Source organism: Onychostoma macrolepis, chromosome 06 (genome assembly GCF_012432095.1).
Source record: "Onychostoma macrolepis isolate SWU-2019 chromosome 06, ASM1243209v1, whole genome shotgun sequence".
Classification (NCBI taxonomy): Eukaryota; Metazoa; Chordata; class Actinopteri; order Cypriniformes; family Cyprinidae; genus Onychostoma; species Onychostoma macrolepis.
The window spans coordinates 12,541,395-12,569,352 of NC_081160.1; the positions used below are offsets into that span (position 1 = coordinate 12,541,395).

General features: G+C 38.2%; 1 protein-coding gene across 2 annotated transcripts in view; it reads left to right on the plus strand.

The window, feature by feature from the left end:
• Nucleotides 1-762: 762 nt before the first annotated feature.
• Nucleotides 763-27,958, plus strand: part of polg2 (polymerase (DNA directed), gamma 2, accessory subunit) — a 43,227-nt gene continuing 16,031 nt past the window's right edge. For both annotated transcript variants that reach the window (XM_058777979.1, XM_058777980.1), the window contains exons 1-4: nucleotides 763-1,490; nucleotides 3,009-3,126; nucleotides 3,282-3,387; nucleotides 23,438-23,623. In XM_058777979.1, coding sequence (XP_058633962.1) covers nucleotides 1,175-1,490; nucleotides 3,009-3,126; nucleotides 3,282-3,387; nucleotides 23,438-23,623 — 726 coding nt within the window. In that variant the 5' untranslated portion in view covers nucleotides 763-1,174. The remainder of the gene's footprint in view (nucleotides 1,491-3,008; nucleotides 3,127-3,281; nucleotides 3,388-23,437; nucleotides 23,624-27,958) is intronic.

Genomic DNA, 27,958 nt, shown 5'->3' on the forward strand with positions numbered 1-27,958 from the left:
TTTATAATGGAGATTATTCACTCAGTGCCAGCTGTCAGTCTGGGGCTGCACACTTCTGTACGTGAGGACTCAAATGCCGTGTGATAGAGTAATCATATAAAATCAATGTTCGCTATTAAACCCGTTTCCTTCCTTTTCTTGTAAATCGATAAAGTCCATAGATGTTATAGTCTAGCCAATGATCACTAGATTTTATACAGATGTTATTCTGTAAATGGTGATCAGCACCCTATATAATGTGGAAGTTTCTGCCTTTTGCCTTGGCGTGACATCTCACTGCAGACAGTGCAAAAGCAGAAATATAGCGGAATAAAAAATATAGCGGAAAAAAATCAAGTTTGAGATCATTTTCATTAAAACATCTAATTGCCAGATGTGTCCTACCTATAATTATTTTTTTTCTGTACAAATAAAAATTTTAAAACCATTTTTCTAAGTTTCACACTCTAGCGAGTTTCACACTCTGGAGCAGAGCGGCAGTCCACCTTTCACTCAAGTGGCCACGCCCTTAATTATGCAGAACTTTAAGGCTTAATATGATTTAAACCGATGAGTTATAAAAAATAAAATAAAAAATCACCCCCCTCACAGTTATCACAAAGGGCAAAATTAGCTATATAGACCAAAACCAATTTTTGTACCAGGCTGTAAATATATATATTTTTTCTGCTGTAAAGTTGGGCATTTTAACATGGGAAGTCTATGGGACTGACTCCTTTTTGGAGCCAGTCTCTAGCGGCCTGTCGATGAATTGCAGTTTTAGTCACTTCCGTGTTGGTTTCAAGAGAAGGAGCAGGAGGTTGCCGCTTGCTCTAGCCTAGCACACATTTTAAAAGAAGAATGGGTGGCAATAGTGCACCAGTAAGCTAGATGCCAACGGCCGTAGAAGAAGAAGAATTTTAACACGCTCGTTGAATTGGCATAACAGTTTCTACGGTCTAAATTGCGTGAAAACAATACCGCTCATCTTATGCGACGTTAATTTGGAGAATATATGATGTTGCTCTCTTTTCATGTATACCTGCCAACTGCTAGCGATTGAACTCTTCAGGAAAATGTTCCTTTACTACATCAGAAGGCGTCTCCAGCTTTTGGCGAAAAGCTCCCTCGGTATCAGCGGAATATATCTAAGTACAATACTCGTGATGACAGCTGTGATACAACTAGCCTTCTGATGCAACTTTGCGCTGACCGTTATTACATTTCTCCTGAAGCTTTCCACACTAGAACCTGTACATATGGACCTTTAGGAACAGGACTGAAGAAAAACATTATTGAACAGTGGACCTCAGCAATACGTTCAAGAGCATATGTGTTTGGGATCACTACTTCAGTGCAAAGTAGAATGTGTGAGGAATCTGTCAGGATTGTTAATGTAGAGACTCTTCAAGAAATCCTCAACCAAGAAAGTTTAACTGAAAAAGAAGCATCTCAAAAGATTCAAACACTCATGAAAGACAGTGTGTCTATTCGGACGAGTCTCCTGAAGGGTGAGTGCTGACCATTCTCCACCACAGTTGCCAACTCCCGCGAGACAAATAAGCAACCGCAGCTTCAAAAACAAGCCCAAAACAAGCCCAATATTTTTTTGATGATTTATTATCATCAATATTATTTATTATCAATTATTTATTACCAATAAATGAGCCTGCAACATATTATACTGAAACCACTCTTTTATCTGAAAAGCAAAAACAAAGCTATTTTACAAAAATTAACAAACTGCAACAAAAGTGGGAACAAAACTCGTCTCCAGTCACCTGTGAGCAGAATAGGATTGGAGAGATGGAAAAGGAGAAAAGCACAAGAGCTTCAAAGGGGAGCTGTAACATAGCCACATATTTATAGCATAAAATATATATAGTGGTCATTCTATGGAAATGTCAATTTTTCTGTCCCTAGCCTTTACAGAAATATTACACTTGAAAAACACTTGGTTACAATTTTTTTTTAAATATATTTTAAAATGAAACAATGTGTTATTTGAACAATTACACCTACTTGAGGCATCAATGTGGCAATATTTGTTTTTAATTAATTATAAAGAATTCCAAGCACCACAAAACTGCTCGTCCCCACAGCCATGTACAGAAGGAAAGTGCTGTATTTTGAGGTCAAAAACAGGTTTTTCTTCCATTTAAAATAAAATAATGTATACATAACTATCAAATAAATGACATAAAAAAACAAAATGCCACATAAATAGATAGAATAGAATAGAATAAATAGAATAATAAATATTATAGAAAAAATATTATATTCAATTATATATTCAATTATAATATATATTATATTAAAAAAGAAAATATTATATAATAATATTTAAAAATATTATAAAAAAGATAAAAATCATTAAGCTGTCATTTATGTGTATTCGTGAAGTCAAAAGGTAATCTAATAATGTGGTTTAAATGTAAAATAAAAATAAAATAAATTTTAATACATCTTGCTATACCAGGCTATTCGAACCAAATGTATTTACTCAGTATTAGGATATGACTACTTGTTTTTTATTACAGCCCGTGATAATTAATACATTACAAAACAAAACTTACTAAAAATTAGGCTAAAAGAAAGTCATCCCACTCTACATCACAGCGTCACGCGCCTTCTTTTTGAATGTGATTTTTCTCCAATGAGGGACGGAACATATGGCAAATTACGCTACAGCACTTATATTATTGTTGGCTATTAACTGTGAGCAGACAGAGTGTCAATCAATGCATTGGAGAATACAGGCGAACATAAATAAAGAAAACGAAGTTGCTTGTCAGATTTCCCTAACAAGCGACCATATTTTTTAAAATAAGCCCAAAAAACCGCAACCCGCGACCAGGGATTTTTTCCCGCAACTTTACAAAAAAAGAAGCCCAAAGTCGCGTATAATACGCGGACTTGGCAACTGTGTTCTCCACTATTCTTGTGTTTATAGTTACAGTACGCATACCATACCACACCATACTAAAAAAAAATAAAAAAATCTGAGATTTATTCATTTGGCCCTCAAGGTGCTTTGCAGCAGTATATTCAGGCTTTGGAGCTTGTGAATAGGACATTGCCTTTTGGATTGTCAGAGATAGGTCTGTGCCATCATTCTGATAGTCAGCACAGACATTCGTCTGGATGGTGAGTCTTTTGTTTTATCAGTTGTGTTATATTAATGTGTGACTTTTTACAGGACCCAATCTAATGTCCAAGATGAAATAATGTAAATTAGTAATTATCCAATTGCTTTGCCTCTCATATGACTGAAATGTAACCTTTTCATTAATCTCCATTAGCTCATTTGAGGTAACCGAGTCATCTTTAGTTTGGTTCTGTTCTCCTCGGACTTCTTCACAGTGGATGGACTACTGGGCTCATCAAAGACTGCAGTGGTGGAGGAAGGTATGGCAGCATGAACAAGGGTGAAATGCGCACTGACAACTAGAGTGCCATGCCACAAACCTAACAAAAAAATGCACTTTATGTAACATTTACGTTAACTTAATTAAATTCAGGTTACAACCTTTTATAGAGTACTATTTTATATTGTGTATAACTTGTGAAACCGACTGTTATACATCTGTTGTAAGAACTGAACATGTATGCAGCAAAATATTACAAATTCTTGAACTAGCGAAATGATACAGCTATAGGATCATTCCGTGTCAACTCAACCAGAGGTCCCCGGCTCAAATATTTGATTTTGCTAAAAACATTTCTGAAGAAAGATAAACATGTTTAGTGTTTAGTAACATGCTATATATACACGTACATGTATAGCATGTTGTTACCTTGTTACCTAATAAGTATCAGCTGAAACTAGATACATCTCTAGTTTCAACATTATTTGTTCTTCAGACAGTCCTCTTTAGATAGGTAAAGATAAGTAGTATCATATTTTTGCAAATTGACCCACATTTGGTTTTTGACCACTGAAAATGTGTACAATTTAACGGTTTACCCCAGGAGCCATATTGAAATCCCAATATCTCTGGAACCAAACCATATAGGGCCTTAAAAATGAAGACGTCAAAAGAAATGTTTAAGACCCAAAATCTAAAAGGGCATTAAGATATCTTTAATACTTTTTGAGTTACAGGCCTGGAAACTTTGGAGAAAAAACTTGAAAATTGCTCTTTCCCCATTTTTGACATTTAATATTTTGGCTTTCATCACTATGCATGCTTGTCTTTCTTCAGAAAAAAATATTAGCAAAATCAAAAATTTGAGCTGGGGAATTTTCTGAAACTTGGTTTATTTGACACGGAATGAACCTATAATGTAATAACCGTCTGATTCAAGATAAGATATAGATTTGAACAAAATATAGATAACCTTTTTATAATGAACTAAACAAATTAATCTGGACAATAGCAAATTGACTAAAAACATGCCAAGATCCAATCCAAACATAACCAAATGCCCACTAAATTCAGCCTGTGTATGGTTCTTTTTAGATTTGGACAATGCAATGCAAACTGGTTATTGACATCCTGATCCAATCCAAACCGTTAACCACTTTAGACTTTATGGCCAACAAAGAAAGTGCAGATAGTATGTTTTTCATTTGTCCTCAGCTAATTCGATTTACATTTAATTAACTTTATTTTTTTTTAGATATTTTACTGCCTTCAAAGAAAGACAAGTATTTCTTTTCAGAAACAGGTCCTGTTCCCAGTAAACATCTGTTTAGTACAAATGAAGGTTTCATTATATCTAAGTGTGTTTTTTACACATTTAAGCTGAATAATGGCGCACATGCGTAATAACAGACAAATAATATTAAAAGGTTGTGATATCGGTTAAAGAGATTTAAAGTGTCATGAAACCCCTCTGTTTCAGCACTGGTCATTCACACCTTAGCTCTGAAAAAGACTCCGGAAATGGGCGTGTAAAACTGTGGAAAAGTGGGAGTGTAGAGGATGGGAAGAGGGGAGAAAACAACCAATAAAACACAGACCTACAGCACACTTATTATAGAGACAAATTAATATTAAAATATCTTTAAAACAGAAAGAATAAAGGCAGTCACTTATTGTTTACTCTTCTTTGAATTTTCGGTCTATATATCATTGTTTGCTGTGTATCACAATAATCCATTGTGTCATCGCGTTCATGATCAGATGTACCACTGTATCAGCGCCCTTATTAGCGCATATTTCATTTGAAGACATGTATACAGAGATGAACTGACAGCGCAGAAGCTCATCAGATTTAAATTCTTCGCTGTAAGATAACCTCATGCATAATACAGCTCAGTGATTGGATCATAAGAGTTCATTCTTATGAATAATACTGAGAAAAGTAGTGGATGCATGAATTGGTACAGCCATAGGGAAACGCAAACACTGAGGGAAAAAGCAGTACTATTTTATGCATAATACAGCAGATATTTTTGTATGCATACTACAGCGCAGTGATTGGATTGAACAAGCTCTTTTTCATGAATAAATGCAGAAAAACGCTCAGAAACGAGTGACGTAGAAATGGCCCTCTCCTGCTCCTGCTGCCTATCTATAACACACTCCGAGGGCCGGCTCTACGTCACATCCCGTTACGTAACCTCGACTTTGCTTTTCAACCCGGAAGAACGAAATTGCTCAGAAAAAAAAAACAAAAAACAATTTCCACTTATTGATAACATTTATGAGTGCTATTAGTGTTTTCACTGAAATGCAGTCTGTACATATGTTCACATCTCCAAAAATGTGTTCTGGGGTTTCATGACCCTTTAACCCTCTTAAGCACCTTGGGGTCAGTATGACCCCAATCGACTTTTCTTTAGTTAAAAAATATGTTTCCCGTCATCTCAGTGGAATAAGATTTTGTTACTTTTCAACATTTTTTATCTGTATTCACATAAAAAAAAAGGGCTTGATTCGGTTGTTCTGAAGGTATGTAATTTTTTTTTACTAATAAGGTCTTTGGGGTCAATATGACCCCAATTGAAAATGAATGGGAAATGCGAAAAAACCTATATATATTTTTTTAATTTGTCAAAAAATAATAATAAATCCAGCATAAGTCTGAAAATTTTCACACAGAAATGAAGGCCTGGTACTAGATCACAAATGCAATGTAGAAAAGACATGCTCACTCACACCTACACGCACACACACACACACACAAAAACACACACGTGTGACTGCAACAAAGAGCATTTTTTATAGAATTTGGCAAATAAAATCAATAAATTCTGCATAAATCTGAAAATGTCCACACAAAAAAATTAAAGCCTGATACTAGAGCACAAATGCAATGTGGAACGAGCATACTCACTCACATACGTACACACACGCACACACACACGAACACACACACACTCTCTCTTACACATATACCCACCATTCATATCTGCTTATTGCAGTTGTTGTTTTTTAGTTTAGTTTAGTTTTTTTTTTTGTTTTTTGGTTTTTATTTACATTTATGTAAAAAAAAAGATGTTTTTATTTTACTTTTTAGATTGAAATAAATATGTACCTGCAATCACGTTTTAGTGACAACTTGTGTGGCATTTCTGCAAATTTATGTGGCATTATTGCAAAACGGGCTCTTCAAAATACATCAAACCACAAAACTAATTCAAAACTTTGGCAAAAATACTGTTTTAATGTATTTTATAATGTTTCAATATATACTTACAAAATATATATCAGAAAAGTTGTGAGAGGAGCAGTTGACCACTTTCAGAAAAATGAATGGCTCTCTATGGGCCTCTGCTGGATATATATGGTCATTACACTATTCTTTCAAAAACTGTGATTTCTACAAGTTTTTCTCTAACCACCAGATGGCAGAATTGTATACCTAACACCTAGATCAATATCCAGAAACGATTTAAATTCAATTTAGATCATCATTTAAGAGATTTATTCATAATAATTTAATATTTCACATGCAAGCTAATGGTGTAGTTGAGGATTTTTGTGGTAAACAGGTACAAAAGTACTTCATATCTCCCAAAACACAGCATTAATGTATAGATGAGAAGTAAACAAAAAAAAAAGATATTATTTGTATCATTAAAAATGTATTTTTAACAGTGTAGTGTAAACAGGAAATGGGGTGCTTATGAGGGTTAAAGCAGAGGTGTAAAGAGTACCTGAAAACCATACTTGAGTAAAAGAACCGATACCTTACAGTAAAAGTTACTTGCAAGTTACAAGTCACCAATTCCAAAACAACTTGAGTAAAAGTCTTAGAGTATCTGATTTTACTTATACTAAATATAGGCTCAAAGATGCACTAGTCAAAGAGACATTCCAGTCAAAAACTGTAACGTTTTGGAGAAACTGGGGAAAACAGGCAGAGGCAAGGATCTATGTGCAGGCATTTCATGGAAGAACTTGAACAAATAATAAGCCAAAAACCAAAGGGAACAAAGAACAGAATGACAAGCAAACAGACAACCATTACATTCAACAACTCCCAAAGAACTAAAGAAACACTAGGGCGATATATATACAGGAGGCTAACAAGCTGAACAAGATAAGATATAAACTGACTGCAAACACCATGGGAGACAGGAAATGGCATCAAAGTCCAAGACAAGGCACAGAGAACATGTAACACAAACAAGAAAGAGCTGATTTGTGAGGAGAGCAATCACATTTATTTTCTACACCTAAAAAAATAAAAAATAAATATATATATATATATTAGGGGTGGGAATTGCAGGGTACCTCACGATACGATACAATCACGATACATGGCTCACGGTAACGATAATATCACGATACAGCGATTCTGCGATAATCGATATATTTCGAGAAAATCCTATAATGATACATCACGATATCTAAACAAAATGCCTGTGAAAAGGTTAAGTGCAAGTTTTCTTTCTTTATTCAAGTCCAAACTATTAGAAAACGGCAAAAAAAAGTTACTGTAAATCAATTTTAACATGTTGAGTAGGCTAAATTAATCATTTTATTCTTGGACTTATTAAAAGCTTACACTTTTCTTTTTCTCTGTGTGTAAACAAACATTTAACTGCTTATCAAACAGGGGGAAAAAAATAGATAGATTGATATAATATAATCCTGGTACATTTCAAAATTTACCTGGAATGCTTTCTCAACCTTTCTACTCCTCTCATCATAAAAACGGAGACCCACACGAAGAAATAGCCGTTCACATCGCTCAGGTTCGTTATTTCAAATGTAGACGTGCGGCAAGCACACACACTGCACACTACTGCGCCGCATTGTGGCTCTGACAAGGTTTTGTTTCGTCCTCCGTGCCATGTGCAGATATATGTTTCTGCCGGTCGGTGCCCGCTGTTCACACAGCATAACACGCACTTGTAATATCATTTGTTCACATAAAACTGGACGCCATATAGTGAGGGAAATCCACCTGTGATCTGAGTGGAGAGGTTAGGCTGAATATGAACTGAATATGCTCTCTGCAATAATAACGTGATCGGTGCCTATGGTCCACGATGATAGCTGTTCCGAGGCAGTTTTTTAGAGTCAGAGTGCTTTTGGAAAGCTGGAAATGGTGCGGCCGCAATTTCCACGCATTTTTAGACACTGTGAACAGGGAAACCTATTTCGAGCACCTTATTGTATTAATTAAAATATCGATATTTGGCGCCAGATATCGATTCTCGTATCGCATGGAGAAGGATCGCGATATATCGCCATATCGATTTATTGTCCCACCCTATATATATATATATATATATATATATATATATATATATATATATATATATATATATTTATATTTATTAGGGGTATCAACGTTAACGCGTTAACGCATGCGATTAATCAAAGAATTTTAACGCATTAATATTTTTTTAACGCAGATTAATCGTATGATATTGTTTGATCCCAACTTCTTCCCATCATCGCAGCGCGGAAGGTTATCTATCCTTGTGTGACGAGGGTACAGCGAGCCAGTGTTGCCAGAGTAAGGATACACAAGTGGTTTAGTTTGAAAATACAGTCGCGGGAAAAATTACAGAGCCGTGGCGGGTTGCGGTTTTTTGGGCTACTTTTATAATGTACCGCGGCCGCCCAAAGTGTATATAGACAAATAAAAATTAAAATAGATCCTTTTACTAATGTGTATTATACTTGGAATGTATCCCTGGCAACTTAAGAACTGAGAGGCGGTAACATCACAAACAACGTGAGTTTCAGCAGAGCACATGTTAAGGCTTTTACACAGCAGAAATAAACATGACAACAGCCACTATAGATTATATAAGATAATAAACGCACGATTACGATAGATATGGTCTGTATGTGATTTTCTTGAGAATGTGTACGTCTGAAATGCTAATTTGTGCAGCGATATAAAAGGCTATAAATAGCATATTTTAACAACAATAAACGACCAAATTCCACATGTGATCGAAAAATGAAGTTATTACAAACACTTGATGGTGGTTTGAAGTGAGTTCGAGAAAAAGTGTACTATTAATCTTATAAATTGTCTTATGAAGCATGTTAGCTCTAATACAGCTGCAGAACAGGTCCAATTCTTCTTCATGATGCATTTTATCATAATACTTCATGTAAGGTCGCAAGAAATGTTTTGTTGTATTTATTTAGAAATACCTTTGATAATAGTTGGGTAAATGTATACTGGGATTGAAGCGATGTGGCTTGGTAAATGTTTTATTGCCAGTTTAAAGGTTGATTTATGGCTGAATAAAAACAAAAGAATAATGATAAAAGAATAATAAGGATTATGTCTCATATCTGGCGGAGGTGTGAAAGGTTCTGTTTCCTTAAACTAGTTTGCCATGCATTTCTTTTTCAACACATTTACAGGTAAATACCAGTATTTTAAATTTGCGATTAGTCATGATTAATCACAGTCCATGACTGTGATTAACGCGATTAAATTTTTTAATCGATTGACAGCACATACATATATATATATATTATTGGAGTTGACCATCTAGATGGCAAATTGCTAAAAACAGTAGCTAATCAGCTTGCTCAACCAATCTGTCATATATTTAATAGATGTTTGCTTAGTGGTGTATATCCGACTCTATGGAAAGAATCTAAAATTATACCATTACTTAACCCCTTAACTGTTACTCACAGTTTTGAACACAGACATGATAGTGCACTATCCAAACTTATTTTTTTATAATTCATGAATGAAAACATTTTCCAATGTGATTTTGATGTACCATTTCCATGGTAATGCAATGTCTGATTTTAAAATGGGTTTCAAAGGATGAATTTTGAGATTTTAAGTTTTCAACTGATATATAATTTCTTATGATTTTTAAAGCGTGATAGAGAAAAAGGCAAAAAAGAAGACTTTCTGTGACAAAGGTCAGAACTCCTGTTATGATGTAGATTTTTCAGGTGCACTCTTGTCATAAATTAATCTATTACTTTTCCTACATAATTTTTTTACAAAAAATGTGGTAAAATACCTATTTAGGAGTCTTAGACCTTTCCAACGATATATAGTTTGTCATGATTAGATTAGGATTTAATTGTAAAATAGTGAAGTAAACGTAGGCGTCCCACAGGGTGGACGGTGACAATTAAGAGGTTAAAAAGGGAAAAACAGACTTTTCAGGATCTAACTGTAGGCCGATTAGTATTTTTCCTATTTTGAGCAAGCTTTTGGAGAAAATTATTTTTAAACAAATTTTACAGTATTTTAGAATCAATGGATTATTTACTAATGCACAACATGGTTACTGTAACGGAGCTGACGAGACATGAGACGTGCGGATCCATCTGCAAGCTTTTTATTAGGCAGAGACGTGGTCGTACAGGCAGGGTCAAACAATGGCAAACAGGTATGGCAGGGACAAGACAAAGAGCAATCCTAAGACAAGCGAAGGTCGACGGTCGGCAAACAGTATCCAGAGGGGCTAGGCAGAGAGATAATCCAGGTCAAACGGGCGAGAGTCCAGTAGGGGTGCAAACAATATCCAATCGGCAAGGCAAGGGTTAATCCAGGGAACACAGGCTAGCAACAAACACGGGAGAACAGGCAAGACTAAGACATAAACAAGGGGTAACCGCAAACAATACTCGGCAGTGTGGTAGAGAAAGTCCAGGGTTAAAATAAGGTGTGTGATCAGTGTGTGCGTGGGATCAGGTGTGCGTGTGATTAGTGCCTACAGCTGTGTGCTCAATAGTGCAATGGATGATGGGAAATTGAGTCCAGTGTGCTGTGTGCTGTGAGAGTCCATGTGGTGAGTGGGTGACCTCTAGTGGTGAATGAATGGGAGTGCAGACCGGATTCGTGACAGTTACAGACCGGGACACTCCACAAGTACTGCTCTTATACACATGACAGACGAATGGTTAGCAACCCTAGATGATAAGAAATTGGTCGGTGCTGTCTTATTAGACTATACAGCAGCTTTTGATGTTATTGATCATGACATTCTTGTTGCTAAACTAAAATGTTATGGTTTTTCACTCACAGCTCTTGATTGGATTGGAAGTTATCTTTCTAATAGAAAACAGAGAGTGTTTTATAATGGATCTTTCTCGGAGGCTAAAAATATCTACTGTGGTGTACCACAGGGTAGTTGTTTAGGTCCATTATTGTTTTCCATTTTTATAAATGATTTACCATATGTTGTTGATAAGGCAAATATAGTTATTTATGCCGATGATTCTACAATGTTTTCCGCGGCACATACATTAACTGAACTTTAGGAAAATTTAAGTGATGAGTTGTTAACAATTACTAAGTGGGTTCGAATTAATAAATTGATTTTAAATTTAGAAAAAAACAAATGTATTGTTTTTAGTAACAAAAATAGTATGACTAAAGCTGCTGATTTGAATTTATTTATTAATAAGGTGCCAATAGAACAAGTAACATATGTTAAGTTGCTGGGTGTGATGCTTGACAATACGTTGTCCTGGTCCAAACATATAGATAATATAGTAAGTACTATGGGAAAAGGTATAGCGGTGGCCAGGAAATGTTCTGCATTTATCCCATCTTCACTTTTAAAAGATGTGGTACAGTACTGCCATATGGTATGGTCAAGTGCTTCGGAGAAACACCTAAAAAAACTTCAGATGGTTCATAACAGAGCAGCCAGGTTAGTGCTTCATTATCAGTTTTGGGCCAATGTAAGTGATATGCATAGAAAGTTATCGTGGCTGCCGGTGAAGGTTAAATTACATTTGTTGGTATATTTTTATAAGGTATTCAAGTATCATACTCCTTGTTTTTTCTTTGAAAAGCTTGTTTATGTGGGACTTAGACATGTTTATAAAACACGTCAAGTGAGTAGGGATCAACTTTTTTTACCGTGTCCATAAACAAATTTGATGAAAAAGAATGTACTTTATCGAGGTTCTGTTGCTTGGAATATGGTACCCATAAATATAAGAAAGAGTAACTGTACATATATATTTCGAAGAAAATGTGAAGACACGCTTATAAATATGTAGATGTATATTTTTAAGTGCTGCTTCTGCTGAGATGTACAGTTTGTGATGTGATAAGTAAATTTTTTTTTTTTTTTTTTTTTATCTATTTGTACGATTGTCTGTTTTGGATTGAGTTGAGGACCCCAGGAAGACTAGCAACCACTCTCTGGAAGCTAATGGCGATCCAAATAAACAATTAACAGAGCAAGTAGCATGAACATATGAACATCACTGCACCATTTCACAAACACTTCCCATTTCAGAACATACAAATGCCTCGTAGAGGGTGCCCGCTCCTCCGAGAGCGTGTCAAGCACACGAGAATGCAGGGCACTCAGCTCCTCTGATATCCCCGAAGCAGCCACACATGAAGGCTCCACAATTCAGGTTTCGGGTGCCAGACCGAGCCGGTCACCTGAGATAGCAGATCCTTCCTGATGGGGATCGGCCAGGGCCGTGCCACCAGCAGCTCTGTCAGGTTTGGAAACCAAGGCTGGTTCGGCCAGTTCGGGGTGATGAGTATCACTGAAACCCCCTCCTCCCTGATCTTGCATAACACCAGTGGCAATATCTTGATCGGAGGAAACGCATACAGCCTGGTTGCTGGCCAGTGTGATGTCAGAGCATCCCCTTTCAGCGGGGAGTGAGACAGGGAGAAGAACAGCGGGCAGTGCGCATTCTCACTTGTGGCGAACAGATCCACCTCCGCTCTCCCATAGTGAGTCCAAATCGAACCGACTCTGGGTGCAACCTCCACTCTCCTTGGGGAATCTCCTTCCTCGAAAGCATGTCTGCCCCGCGGTTCAGGAGACCGGGGATGTGCGCTTCTCTGATGGAGAGAAAGTGATGGTCCGCCCATAGCAGGAGATTCGCTGCCTGCTTGTATAGAGCCTTGGATCGTACGCCTCCTTGGTGATTTATGTACGAGCCCACAGACATGTTGTCGGTGCGAATCATTACATGCTGCTCTTCCAGCTGCGGCCGAAAATCCTTTAGAGCTAAGAACACTGCTTCCAGCTCCAATCAGTTTATGTGCCACCAGCTCTGAGGTTCTGACCACAGCCCCGAAGCCGGCATGCCCTCGCACACTGCTCCCCAGCTGTGAGTTGAAGCATCCGTCATGACCACGATACATGATGTTACCAAGCCCAGGGGAACTCCCCGGCTGAAGAGATCCGAGTTGCGTCACTGCCTCAGAGCTTCGATGCAGCCACAGGAGACCGTGATGCTTAGACGGCCTGAAGCCCATGCCGTCCAAGGGACTCTTTTGCAGCCATAACTGCAGCGGGCGCATGTGTAGTAAGCCCAAATGACATACCGCTGAAGCAGACGCCATGAGACCCAGCAGCCTCTAAAACCCCTTCAAGTGAACAGAGCTGCCCAGTCTGAAATGGCGCAGGCAAGACAAAATGGCCGCCAAGCGCTCCTGAGAGAGGCGGGCTCACATCTTGACCGAGTCGAAGCACACCCCCAGATATGTTATAGACTGACTCGGGACGAGAATGCTCTTCTGTATGTTGACACATAGCCCTAGGGACTAGTGCTGCATTCGTGCACTTCGAAAAATGGTACGCTGTGCCCTCGAAGGCAAACCTCAGAAAGCATCTGTGATGCGGTGCTATCTGAATGTGAAGTGATTTGCGAGTGATGCGCGACTATAACCTGTGTGGGCGGCAGCTTTGCACTGCTCTGAGGCGGGGCAAGCGGTGCAGAGTTGACTGAGTGTGAGGAGGAAAGAGCTCTTTTTGTGAGAATGTATGTATTTTTATTGAATGAACATCCAACACACAAACATTTGAACACATGAACTTTTGGGGCTTGGGAGCTGGGCCACTCGCGCACTCTCCTCCTCTCTTCAGACCATCAGGACAACGGCTTAGCAACCGGCGGCGGGTGAGAGTCACGTCGCGGGCTCCTCCTCTGGCCATGGCGCTTCCTCCCAGGACCCCACGCCTTCCTCCAAACGTCCGGCTCCCGGCGAGGAGCAGTAGCAGTCACCGCCGCGGTCGCTAGCCTGGGGTTATTCCTCCGTTGGGAAAAGCCAGGTGCCTGATGAGGACCTGGATCTCGCCGTCTGCTGCTGGAAAGCGCACCTCGGCATGACATGACTCGTGGCTTTGGCGTGCTTTTGAGCCTCCGCGAAGTGCTCAATAATGGACTCTACGGCGTCACCAGAGGCCGGAGGGAGTCACAGGAGCGTTCAGTAGCACCTTACGGTCAGCATCCTTGAGATCAGCCAGGGTTAGCCATAGGTGCCTCTGAAGGACGACCATAAAACCCATGGCCTTGCCCACGGCCTGGGCCGCTCGCTTTGTCACCATCAGCGTGAAGTCCGTTGCCGCGCGCAGATCCTTAACAGCCTCCGCAGTGAGAACTCCGGCCTCCGCCGGCAGAAGGAGCTTTGCCTGAAAAACCTGCAGCACCGCCATGGCGTGATGGCGAGGCGACTTCCGCGCTGCAGAGGCATACGCTTTATTAGCGAGGTGGGCAGTGGTCCTGCATGGCTTCGAGGGAAGGCTTATGTCTGAGCCTAGGTGCGCAGTGATGGTCTCCTCGACGGGGGAGAACGCACGTACCCGTGGGCCTCCGCCCCATCCACGTGAGAAAAGATGGCCTGCGTGGCAGAGTGGACGCGCGCCGATTGGTGCGCAGACCACGTTTTCACCAGCTGCTCTTGTACGTCGAGGAAACCGGGGAATGGGTCAACCGTTGTGTTTGGCGGAGCGGCAAGATGATGCTCCCGCCACCATAAATCGCGATTTATGCATTGTGTGTGTTAGCTGCTAAACAGACTTATGTGTATATGCGGTATGTAGTATAATTAAATAAAGCTATTTACAGGCATACTTCATTGTTAGTTCATGTTAACTAATGCATGAACTAATGCATTAGTATATGAATAAGTTAACATGAGCAAAGATTAAGTAATGCTGAACAGATACGTTGTTCATTTTTAGTTCATGTTAACTAATGTATTAATCAGCATCAACTAATTAAGTTATTAATGTGAAGAGAAGCATTAGTATATGAATAAGTCAACATGAGCAAATGCTGAACAGATGTGTTGTTAATTTTTAGTTCATTTTATCTAATGCATTAACCACAACATTAACTAGTTAATCTGTTAATGTAAAGAGATGCATTAGTAAATGTGCAAGTAAACATTAGCAAAACATTAAGTAATCCTGAACATTCGAGTTGTTCATTGTTAGTTCATTTTAACTAATGCATTAAAAAACACATTAGTATATGAATAAGTTAACATGAACAAGTAATGCTGAACAAATGTGTTGTTCACTGTTAGTTCATGTTAACTAATGCATTAACTAATGTTAACTAATACAACCTTATTGTAAAGTGTTACCCTACAAAGTATCCAAAAAGATACTCAAGTACAGTAATTAGTTACATTTACTCCAATACTTTACACCTCTGCTTTAAAGTGATTTGAAATTTTTATGAGTGAAAACAACTTTAGTCTTTTCGTCTCTGTAATAGTATTTCACTGTTATTTTGAAAGTAGATAGACTGACAGTGGTGTATGAAGTCCCTGAAAGCCACACTTGAGTAAAAGTACAGATATAGTAAGTAAAAGTACAAGTAAATGCAAAATGCAAAATGGAAAAGGAGCAAAAATATATTGAAAATGTTTATACACAGTTTGAGCAGCAAAATTGTGTTCAGTTATAACTAATTTCTTCCTTTTTATAACCCCTCCCCCCAAACGTTATGGGCTCCAACTCTGTTAACTTAACTTAGGCTATCGTTGATTTTTCTGAAGTAATTAACGTTACGTCACAAGCTGTTTTATTTATGATATAAATGCTTGGACATAATATTTAACATTTTCAAGTCCATTCTTTATGTGTAGCACGCAAGCCACCAAATAATCACAATAAGCTTTGTGCTTTGTTACTTATATTAAAACACAAAATCTCAGCCTTCTGTCAACTTTAAAATAAAATAATAGAAACAATAAATGTTTTTACATTCTTAAATTTGTAGTGAGATAACTATATTCGCCTCAGTTCAAGCGGCATGTGAATCAATTATATTTTCATCTTTAATATTTGCAGCACGAAATAAACATGAATAAATATTTGAATCCATGTTGAAAAAAATCTGAACATACATGAATGTTTCATGACATCGTTCACTTAGTTTAAAAAATGTCAATAAGCCTACATTTTATTGCTGTTTTTCATGTTAAATGTGAAGAATGATAGGTTGGATGCCACAGACTGTTTTTTTGGCAGAGTATAGGTGGAATTTTCACATTAACTTCATGCAATATAACATGATTTTATTATCGTAATTTTGACTTCATTCTTAAAATATTAAGACGTTAATCTTATATAGTTATTTTTCAACATGGCACTAAAATGCCGCTGTAGGCTATATTTGTACTGCATGCAAACACAATCTTGGCACAAAAGTCCAAAAAAACAAAACAAAAAAAAAAGTAAATAATAGTAAGGAGATATTTGAATTATTGGTCCCACTTTATATTAGGTGGCCTTAACTACTATGTACTTGCATCAAAAAATGAGTACAATGTACTAGGCATGGGCCGGTATGAGATTCTGACGGTATGATAACCTTATTTAAAAATATCACGGTTTCACGGTATTGCGATTTTCCACTGAACACAATATATTTTATTTTTAAGAAACATATAGAACAATTTGGAACAGTAAACATGTCAGGCTAAATAATTAAAATAAGTAATTGAATTCTTGTTAATTAAATTAAGTGCAGTCACTTAAGTGAGCCTAAACCTGCAGCTCAACAATAATCAGAACATAAATAAATTATTTTCTGTAAAAAAATTAATAAAAATTCTTCTAAAAGGAAAAAAAGAAAAGAAAAATGCAGTCACTTAACCTAAACCTACAGCTCAATAATCAAAAACATACATCAAAACATAATTTCTGTAAAAAAAATAAAATAAAAATGCAGTCAATAAACCTCATGCAGTCATTCAGTCCAAGTTATGAGCGGTGAGGCACAAAGATGTGTGCACATACACATAAGGAGAGTGCGCGACTGTCACACACACACACGGTCTCTCTCCGTATAACACTCAAACAGTGGCAAAGACACCTGAGAGCCAGCAGTTTGTTTGTTTTTTAAATGACGTGATTTTGAACAGATGTAAACAATGGCAGGAGGCTTAAAATTATAGACGTGATACCAGCTACATTTAATTATTGTACTAAATCGCAGAAACGTAGTACTTCAGTCTGATATTCCCCGCTCTGTGAAGTAACGTGAGGGACGAAACTAGTTGACGTTAGCTAGTTAATTAGCCATGTTATCTGCCTCGGTAACAAGCCAAATAGTATTTATTTCAACACTGAAACAACCAGCGAATGGGTCTCTGTCTTGATCAAGGGAGAAATGAAGACGACACAGATATATCGTTTGTATACGACCTGGAAGTATTTATTTAGCGATCGGCGCCAAAACGTCATCTGTATGGAACATCGTTGTGTACGTTACCCGAAAAATTACCATGCAGCAGACTTCGTCTTTTTCGACGGGGGAAAAAGTTCCGGGGATTCACCTCCTTCGGCCTTCATCCTACACACAGGTTACTCTCACTGACTACTGCTCGCACCAACCGGAGGGGGAGGGGCCGTGTGACTCGTTACGCTCTTCACTGCTCACAACTAAGGCAGTCCTGCACTTCCCGTCTTTGACGACACGTAAAAAACTGCGCATACCGCAGGAACGGTATAACAGAAATTTTTTGTGGTTTTGAAACCGTGAATTTTCCAAACTTGCATATCTTGAAACTGGTTATCGTCCCATGTCTACAATGTACTAATTGTGTTCATATTGTATTGCAAAACACTTTTGCTGCTATTCTAGGTGGGATACAGGTAAGGTTAGGGACAGGTTTGGTGGTATGGGTAGGTTTAAGGGTGGATTAAGGTGTAAGGAATGGGTCAACAGTGTAACTATAAATGTAATTACAGATGTAATTACATGCAGATATTTTTATTGGGCCCATGCAGGGCTCTGTTTGTTCCCTCGTTGCATTTAAAAGTTCCCCCTTGGCTCGGCGGGCCCCCAGTATGCCCGGGCCCATATGCACCTGCATACTACGCCCCTGATTCCAACATAGGAAAACATTTCTGGAATCTGCATCTGAAGTGGCATTTAGATGTATTTACTAGGGATGGGACAATACACCTACCTCCCGATTCGATACTATCACAATACTTGGGTGCCAATAAGATACGTCTATCAAGATTACGCCAGTGTGTGCGGCAAGCCGTCTGCTCTCCGTCTGTACATTGCTGTTATCTATGTTTGCATCAGTATCAGACTCAACACTGAGGCTCCGTTGGTCTATGACCGCCAAACGCTTTTGGACATTAAAAATCATATGGAAGATTGGCTAAATATTGAGCTTAACGAGCTAGGTGTTAATCATCATCCTGGCTCGTTGCTATGTTCGGCTCACCTGTTGTGTGCCCTGCGCCGGAGGAGGCGTCGCAGAAGGCAAGGTGGAGTGCGGGTTGGGGTGAGATCGCGCTTGGTGTCACCCGAGTTGGTCTATCTTCGCTGCCTACCTACGGATTTACAGCCGGACGACCACAGAGGTATCTCCCGCTGCTCTTTCGCACTTCGATTTCAATGCGTTACGCCTGTTGTTCCGGGCTTCGGTGTCGAGGGTCTACGGCATCGGACTCCACGTTTTTGGAGACGTGGTGTGAATTTGCACAATCTCAGCCATCTATGTCGTGCTTCACTGGTAAATGATGATTATATGGTGAAAAGGCTAACCTTGATTAACACTAGATCCTTTTTGAATAAATCGCTCATTGTGCATTGTGACTTGGACTTTTTATTCATGACTGAAACTTGGGCTACCATAGGAGATCTTAGTCCTTTTACCAAACTTGTCCCATCGAACCGTAATTATTTTAACATTCCTAGACTGTCGGGACGTGGAGGAGGTCTTGCATCTATATATAAGAACTGTTTTAACTGCAGGATTTTGCACGCTGAAGTTTTTTCCAGCTTTGAACTGCAGTTGTTTCAAATAATGACACACTCTGGTCCTGTAGTATGTGCACTAATTTATCGGCCTCCCAAACTGAATAAGGACTTTTTTCAACAATTCGCTGTCTTTGTGAGTGGACTTTTACCCATGTATGACAGGGTATTAATTTTGGGTGATTTTAACATTCATGTAGACTGGCCATCTGATACCTTCGCGAAAGATTTTTTAAATCTTGTGGATTCTTTTAATCTACTGCAACATGCTCAGGGGCCTACACATGACCGTGGATATACCTTAGATCTTGTATTATCTTATGGTTTGTCAATTTGTAATATTGTACTAGAGGATGTGGCCTTTTCAGATCATAAACCTGTCACTTTTGAGATGTCTTTCAGTCATGAGACAAGTGGTCTGCTGTTTCTACTCGTTTTGTTCGGAAATTAGACTCTACAGCTGTTGAACACTTTGAAAGTCTGTTTATTCGAGCTCCTCGTACGACCACCTTGGAGAATCCCCCCTCCCATATGGATGTGGAGATGTTATTAAATGAGTTTAACTCTTCTTGCTCTTCTATTTTAAATTTCGTTGCTCCTTTAACAGTTAAATCTGCCAAGTTGAAAACTGAGCCCTGGCTTAATGAGGCCACTCGGGCTCTCAGACAAGCTTGTAGAAAAGCAGAGCGCAAGTGGAAGAGGGATAAACTCCAGGTGTCTTACGATATTTTTCGGGAATCTCTTTCCACTTATCAAAGTTTTGTTAAAGAAGCTAAAAAGAAATACCTTTCAGAGTTAATTGCCAATAACTATCATAATCCTAGAGTTCTTTTCAGCACTATAAATTCTGTGATCAATCCAAGTGAGAGAGTTGATGAGTCTTTGTCGTGTGAAGATTTCTTAAATTTTTTTGTAAATAAGATTATGACAATCAGATCTGAGATTGTTAATTGTGATTTGGAACCTTTCGTTTCTACTCCATGCTCTGCTACTTTTACCCATTTTGAGCCGGTATCTTTGGTGACACTGACTGAGATTGTAGGCCGGATGAAACCCACCAACTGTCCCCTGGATAGTATTCCATCATGGCTGTTTAAAAAGGTTTTTGATATTATTGGCCCGAGCACTTTGTCTATTATTAATGGTAGCCTCCACGCTGGTTTGATGTTGTTGTCACTGAAACATGCTGTGGTGCAACCACTTCTTAAAAAGCAAAATTTGGATCGTTCTGTTCTGTCCAATTTTAGACCGATCTCAAAACTCCCGTTTTTATCTAAGGTTTTAGAGAAAATTGTTCTTAGTCAATTACAGAGTTTTTTTGATCAAAATGCTGTGTTAGAGTCTCTCCAGTCTGGCTTTAAAGCTTACCACAGTACTGAGTCTGCGTTTTTAAAAGTACTTAATGATATTTTATTATTAAGTGATTCTGGCCATTCAGTGGTCCTTATGCTATTAGATCTTACTGCAGCCTTCGATACGATTGATCACGGGATCCTTTCTTCACGTCTTGAGGAAGCGGCAGGTATTCAGGGTACCGCTCTCAAGTGGTTTAGATCATTCCTATCAAATAGACGTTTCTCTGTCAATTCAGGTCAGGCATTTTCTTCTTCTGCCCCATTGATGTGTGGTGTCCCACAAGGATCCATTCTTGCCCCTATTTTATTTTCCCTATACATTTTACCTTTAGGGGCAATTTTTCGAAAGTATGGGATTTCCTATCATTTTTATGCAGATGATACGCAAATTTATTTGCCTTTGAGGAAAAATCACGTGAATGCTCTGGACTCTCTTGTGAATTGTTTGAAGGAAGTTAAAGCCTGGATGTCAGCAATCTTCTTGAATTTTAATGAGAGTAAGACAGAACTCGTTTGGTTCGGAGGTCCTAATTCACCTGAACTGTCAAATTTAGGTGAGTTGACCCCTTTCTGTAAACCTGTGGTCCAAAATTTAGGGGTATTATTTGATAATACCCTCAAATTTGATAAACAGATAAACTCAGTCGTCAAATCGGGTTTTTTTCATTTACGACTGGTGGCGAAGGTTAAACCATTTCTTTCCTTTAAAGACTGTGAGAAGGTGATCCATGCCTTTGTGTTTTCGAGGCTTGATTACTGCAATTCGTTGTATGTAGGTGTTTGTCAAACGACTCTCAAAACTGGTTGCAACTACCACTGAATGCTGCCGCCAGGCTTCTGACAGGGACTCGTAAATGGGATCATATTTCCCCTATTCTGTCCTCTCTGGGCTGGTTGCCAGCTTGTTATAAAGCTTAAATAGTGCTTTATAAATGAATAAATTAAATTATATATTTTTTTGTTTTGTTTTAAGAATTTCGATTCTACAAGTATTGCAATTCGATATTGCTATGTGTTGCGATTTTTATTTTTAACTGTAGACCATGGGAAAAAGTTGAATGATACACTTAATATACAGACTGTCACAAAAAAACACACATCTTAGCAGTCACTATTACAATTTATTGTGATTTTTGTTCGCTTATTAAAGACTAGACAATGGAAAATAGTTAATTATACCCTTAAGAGACTGCATATGGTGAGTCATATTAACAAAAACAATGCATCGCATCTTTCTAAAATTTTATTTCAGAAGCATACACATATACGCAGTGTATATTTAAAGTACCTTGAACCATGATACTTTAAAGTACCAAAACCCTGAACTTGCACATGAATATGAGCAGAAAAAATACTTTCTGAAATAAAATAAAGTGCTATGTTACTTTGCATAGCCTACCATTTTAGTCATTTTTAGTCATGTTTTCCTGGCAGTTGAGATTCAAAACGTGAAGGTGCAGAAAGAATTCTGGAAGAGGTTTACATTTACATTTACATTTATGCATTTGGCAGACGCTTTTATCCAAAGCGACTTACATTGCATTCAAGTTACAGTTTTTACATTTTATCAGCTCTTGCTTTCCCTGGGAATCGAACCCATGATCTTGGCGTTGCTAGCGCCATGCTCTACTATTTGAGCTACAGGAAAGCTTCCTGTAGCTCAAATAGCTCAAATAGTTTGATCCTCTGCCTCTGTCATGGTTTTGCTTTCTCGCTTTGCTTGCTCCAAGTCGAACACACCTATGCATTTCGCCCTCTGTTGGAATTACAAAGCACTAACTTCTCCCCACCACCTTTTGGGAAAAAATTAAATGATGAAACAAAAATCGATTTTTAAATAGTTTTAAAAACAATCGTGATAGTTAGGTGAAGCGATTATTATTATTTTTTTATTTTTTATTTTTTTTTGTCCTACCCCTAGTATTTACACAGTTTAAAAGGAGGATCTGCGATTTCTGGAAGCACCTCTTTCAGTAGCTTAGTCAGCATAGGGTCTAACATTTTGTTGATTTAAGATGATTTAAGAAGTTTACACAATTCTTTCTCACTTATAGAAAAGAATGGAATTGTTCTTTAGGAAGTCTATAGTGCACTGTCTAATGCAATACTGTAGTAGAGAGCTGTATGCTTATAATAATGAACAGTATCAGTCTTTTAAGTAAAATTAATGAAATCATTACTGCTCTGATGTTGGGTGAAGTATGCATATCGATGCTTTATTTTTTGTTAATTTAGCTACTGTATCAAATAAATACATTGGGCTGTGTTAATTTCTTTTAAAACGGTCAAAAAGAAAGCAGATCTAGTAGTTTTAAGGCCTTTCAGTAGATAGAAATACCATCCTTCCACGCAATTCAAAATTCCTCTTCACTGTAAAAAATAAATAGTTGAGAAATACTGTATATATTTAGCAAGGATGCTTTAAATTGATCAAAAGTGATGATACATACATTTATAATGTTACAAAAGATTTCTATTTCAGATAAATTATGTTCTTCTGAACTTACTATTCATCAAAGAAATCTGAAAAAAATCTACTCTGCTGTTTTCAACATAATAATAATAAATGTTGTTTGAGCAGCAAATCAGAATAACAGAATGATTTCTAAAGGGTCTTGTGACTGGAGTAATAATTTATGTCATGACCCCTTTAAGGAGCATGGGTGTAGTGCATGTATGGACTTTCTTGAACTCCTTCTGCAGTTTGCTTTAGGTCCTTCTGACTTCAGTATGTGCAATGTGATGGATGAGGAACTGAAAGAAGGGACATCTCGTGGTATTAAAGTCCTCTATAAGTTCCCCTGGGGCTCAGAGACCCTGGAGACAGTGTGGAGCCTGGGGGACACACTACTGCTGAAGACTCACCAAGGAGCTTGTACGAAACTACAGGTCAGAGCAAACTGTGTTTTTTAAGGTGTATTTTACTTTGTCAAATCAATTTTACTAACTTTGCATATGTCAAGCGATTAATCGCATCCAAAATAAAAGTTTGTTTACATAATATATGTATGTGAGCTGTGTATATTTATGATGTGTATATATAAATACACACGCATGTAAATATTTCAATTTTTTTTTGTTAGATATTAAATATATTTATTTATGATATAAATTATATGAATATAGATATAGACGTAAATATTTTAAAAATATATATACTGTATGTAATAAATATATACAGAACACACATTATGCAAACAAAAACTTTTATTTTGGATGCGATTAATCGCGATTAATCATTTGACAGCACTAATATACAGTATCTCACAGAAGTGAGTACACCCCTCACATTTTTGTAAATATTTTATTATATCTTTTCATGTGACAACACTGAAGAAATGACACTTTGCTACAATGTAAAGTAGTGAGTGTACAGTTTGTATAAAATTTTCTGTCCCCTCAAAATAACTCAACACACAGCCATTAACTCTCTGGGGTCTGAGGGTGTTTTGGGGCCCCGGAGAAGTTTTGACATGAACTGACATTTGTGTTTTTTTCAGCTGCTTATGAACATTTTAATGGCTAAAGTCTAAAAATACTGTATTCAGCACAAACTGGGCTACAAAAATATGTGAGCAGCATGTATGTAGGTGATTGTGTTTTTGAGAAAACAACATTTATGTGTGGTTAGAGAGAAACTAAAATTTTAAAGTAACTGAAATAAGGCCATAAAACACATTCAGAACATTTGTTCACAAGACTTTTGAGAACTGGATCTTGTAGCCTAGAATTTTTGCTTCAAAATGATCTCAAAATAATCTTACTCACTCAAAAACAATTCATAAAACAATATATTGATTTAAATTTTCTAAGACACTTTTTGAGTAGAAAGGGTCTATGCGAGAGGGCGTGAACTATCCTGGATAATGCTGTGATTCACAGCTGAGAAGATAAAGACCCGCGTAATGAGCTGCATAATGAGCCATTGAGTTAGGTATGTGACTGAGAGGGAATTGCTACAAGAAAGAATGTGAGGAAAAAAAATGTGCGTGTGTGTGTATATACACATATATATATATATATATATATATATATATATATATATCACATAAAATAACTTGAGATTCACTTGCGAGTGCAGTTATATTTATATTATAACACACAAATAAACAACAGAAGAGTCAAGACATCGTGGGTGCAATATCCAAAATATCCAAAACAGTGGCAGGAAACTGGAACCCAGGAATACAGGAGACAGCAGAAACTGCACGAGAAAACACAAAACAGACGTGAGCAACACAATGAACGGACAAAGACAAAGCAAACATGGTGACAATACATACACTACCAGTCAAATTTTTTAAACAGTAAGATTTGTAATGTTGTTCTTTTTAGTTTTTTTTAAGAAGTGTCTTCAGCTCACCAAGCCTGCATTTATTTGATCCAAAGTACAGCAAAAACAGTACATTATATTTATTATAATATATAGGCCTACATATTTTTACTATTCAAAATAAATAAAGCCCCCCCCCCCCCCAACTAAAATTAATAAATAAATAAATTAGTGAGCATGTTGATAGGCTTGTCAGGATCAACTATATTACATTAGCAACCACCAATATTGCCCACATGCTTTTATAACATAGATGTACACATGCTTTGCATGTATTTTCATACAATACAAAAGCAACATTTTATAACTGAGAAACTAAATTATTATTGTTAAGCTCATTATAAACATGTTTGAGCAGGTATTTGCAAACAGAGTAAAGACTGTCTAAAGATTCACAGAGTAAAGATTCACAGTAAAGATTGGTCTAAACTTTCTTAGACATTACTTTTATATTATTGTTTATATAACATGTAACTATCCTCACGTCGTGCAACATTTAAATGCAATGAAAGGTTGCCTATCATATTTCAAAATGTTGCACTCGATTTCACACATTTTAGTCTGGAGTTATAGTTTGGGAAAAGTTCATAAATGCGTTCAAGTTTGTCACAACAGCACATTATCTAATGCCAATAAGAAACATTACTTGGTAAAAAATCTCCTCCGCTGGCTCTAGCTGCGCATTCTGTTTGTGAGGTAAACAAAGCTTATTCCTCTCAGCGGTCTTCTGGGGTACATACAAGGCTTTTTCCTCTCAGCGCGTTTCTGAGGTAAATACAAGGCTTATTCCTCACAGCCCGTTCTTCCAAAAACGAAAAGTATCCGAGATGAACGTGTTGCTGCTTTGTTTACGGTGATGTGGGTGTTCACATGCCGCGTGTCTCACATGGAGATTTGTAATATTAATAGCGCAAGCAGCACGTGGGCGTGACCTAATTAGAGATAATGAAACAAAACAGAAAAACTGGACATGTCGTTTCTGGAGAGAGTGAAGACTGAGGACGCACCCTGTTTGATTTCTTTATTCTTCAAAAGCACAAAGTTTAGTTGTTATTATGAGTGTATACAAATAAAAGTAGACCCCTTACAGATTCGAATGGTGTATTGCTCTTATCTGTACGATTAAAAATGGCAGAGTAATTCAAGCTCATTTCGGCCTTATCCGGAAAATCTGCCACAAAACGTGCCACGTTTGTCGACCCCAGAGGGTTAATGTCTAAACCACTGGCCACAAAAGTGAGTACGCCCCTAAGTGAAAATGTCCAAATTGGGCCCAAAGTATCAATATTTTGTGTGGCCACCATTATTTTCCAGCACTGCCTTAACCCTCTTGGCATGGAGTTCACCAGAGCTTCACAGGTTGCCACTGGAGTCCTCTTCCACTCCTCCATGACGACATCTCGGAGCTGGTGGATATTAGAGACCTTGCGCTCCTCCACCTTCCGTTTGAGGATTCCCCACAGATGCTCAATAGGGTTTAGGTCTGGAGACATGCTTGGCCAGTCCATCACCTTTACCCTCAGCTTCTTTAGCAAGGCAGTGGTCGTCTTGGAGGTGTGTTTGGGGTCGTTATCATGTTGGAATACTACCCTGCGGCCCAGTCTCCGAAGGGAGGGGATCATGCTCTGCTTCAGTATGTCACAGTACACGTTGGCATTCATGGTTCCCTGAATGAACTGTAGCTCCCCAGTACCAGCAGCACTCATGCAGCCCCAGACCATGACACTTCTTTGTACGTCTCACCTGGTTGCCGCCACACACGCTTGACACCATCTGAACCAAATAAGTTTATCTTGGTCTCATCAGACCACAGGACATGGTTCCAGTAATCCGTGTCCTTAGTCTGCTTGTCTTCAGCAAACTGTTTGCGGGCTTTCTTGTGCATCATCTTTAGAAGAGGCTTCCTTCTGGGACGACAGCCATGCATACCAATTTGATGCAGTGTGCGGCGTATGGTCTGAGCACTGACAGGCTGACCCCAGGGTTGAACCTGGTTAGTACTTGAATGGGAGACCTCTGGGGAAAACCAGGTGCTGCTGGAAGAGGTGTTAGTGAGACCAGCAGGGGGTGCTCACCCTGTGGTCTATGTGGGTCTTAACTAGGGATGTGCGGGTCTAGTCGACTAAATGGTACAGCTCCTGCTAGTCGACACTGAAATCAGTAGTCGATTACACGAGAGAAAAAAATGTACATTTAAAACATTTTAACAACAAGCTAAAATAAAATTGGGGGTTCTAGCTTTTAGACTAGTCGACTAGTCGGATACAAAACTTCCATTTAAACGACAGTCAGATTAGTCGTAGCTCACATCCCTAGTCTTAACGCCCCAGTATAGTGATGGGGACACTATTCTGTCAAAAAGCACAGTCTTTTGGATGAGACGTTAAACCGAGGTCCTAACTCTCTGTGGTCATTAAAAATCCCAGGATGTCCTTTGAAAAAGAGTAGGGGTGTAACCCCGGCATCCTGGCCAAATTCACCCATTGGCATCAGTGTTAATTTCGTCGACGAAGACGATGACGAAAAATATTTGTCAACGAACCTTTTTTCTGTGACTAAGACGAGATGTTGACGAGCTAAAACTAATATCTGATGATAAAAACTATGACGAAATTTATGCCGCGTATTCATTAACAAGACGAGACGGGACTAAAATGTTATTTGAGGACTACCGGACATTCAAAATACATCCTATAGGCTAAGTTAACTGTCTTGTCTTTCAAAATGTGCGTCTCTGTCATTGGATTACAATGGGATGAGGGGCGTTTGTATCTAGTCTCAGTATGGCAGCCGCAGTGGACGGATAGGCTATCAAAACACGAACTAGCCGAAGGGTTAGGGATAGGGCGACTAGGTGGGTGAATGTGTCAGTATTACATGTATGCCTTCCG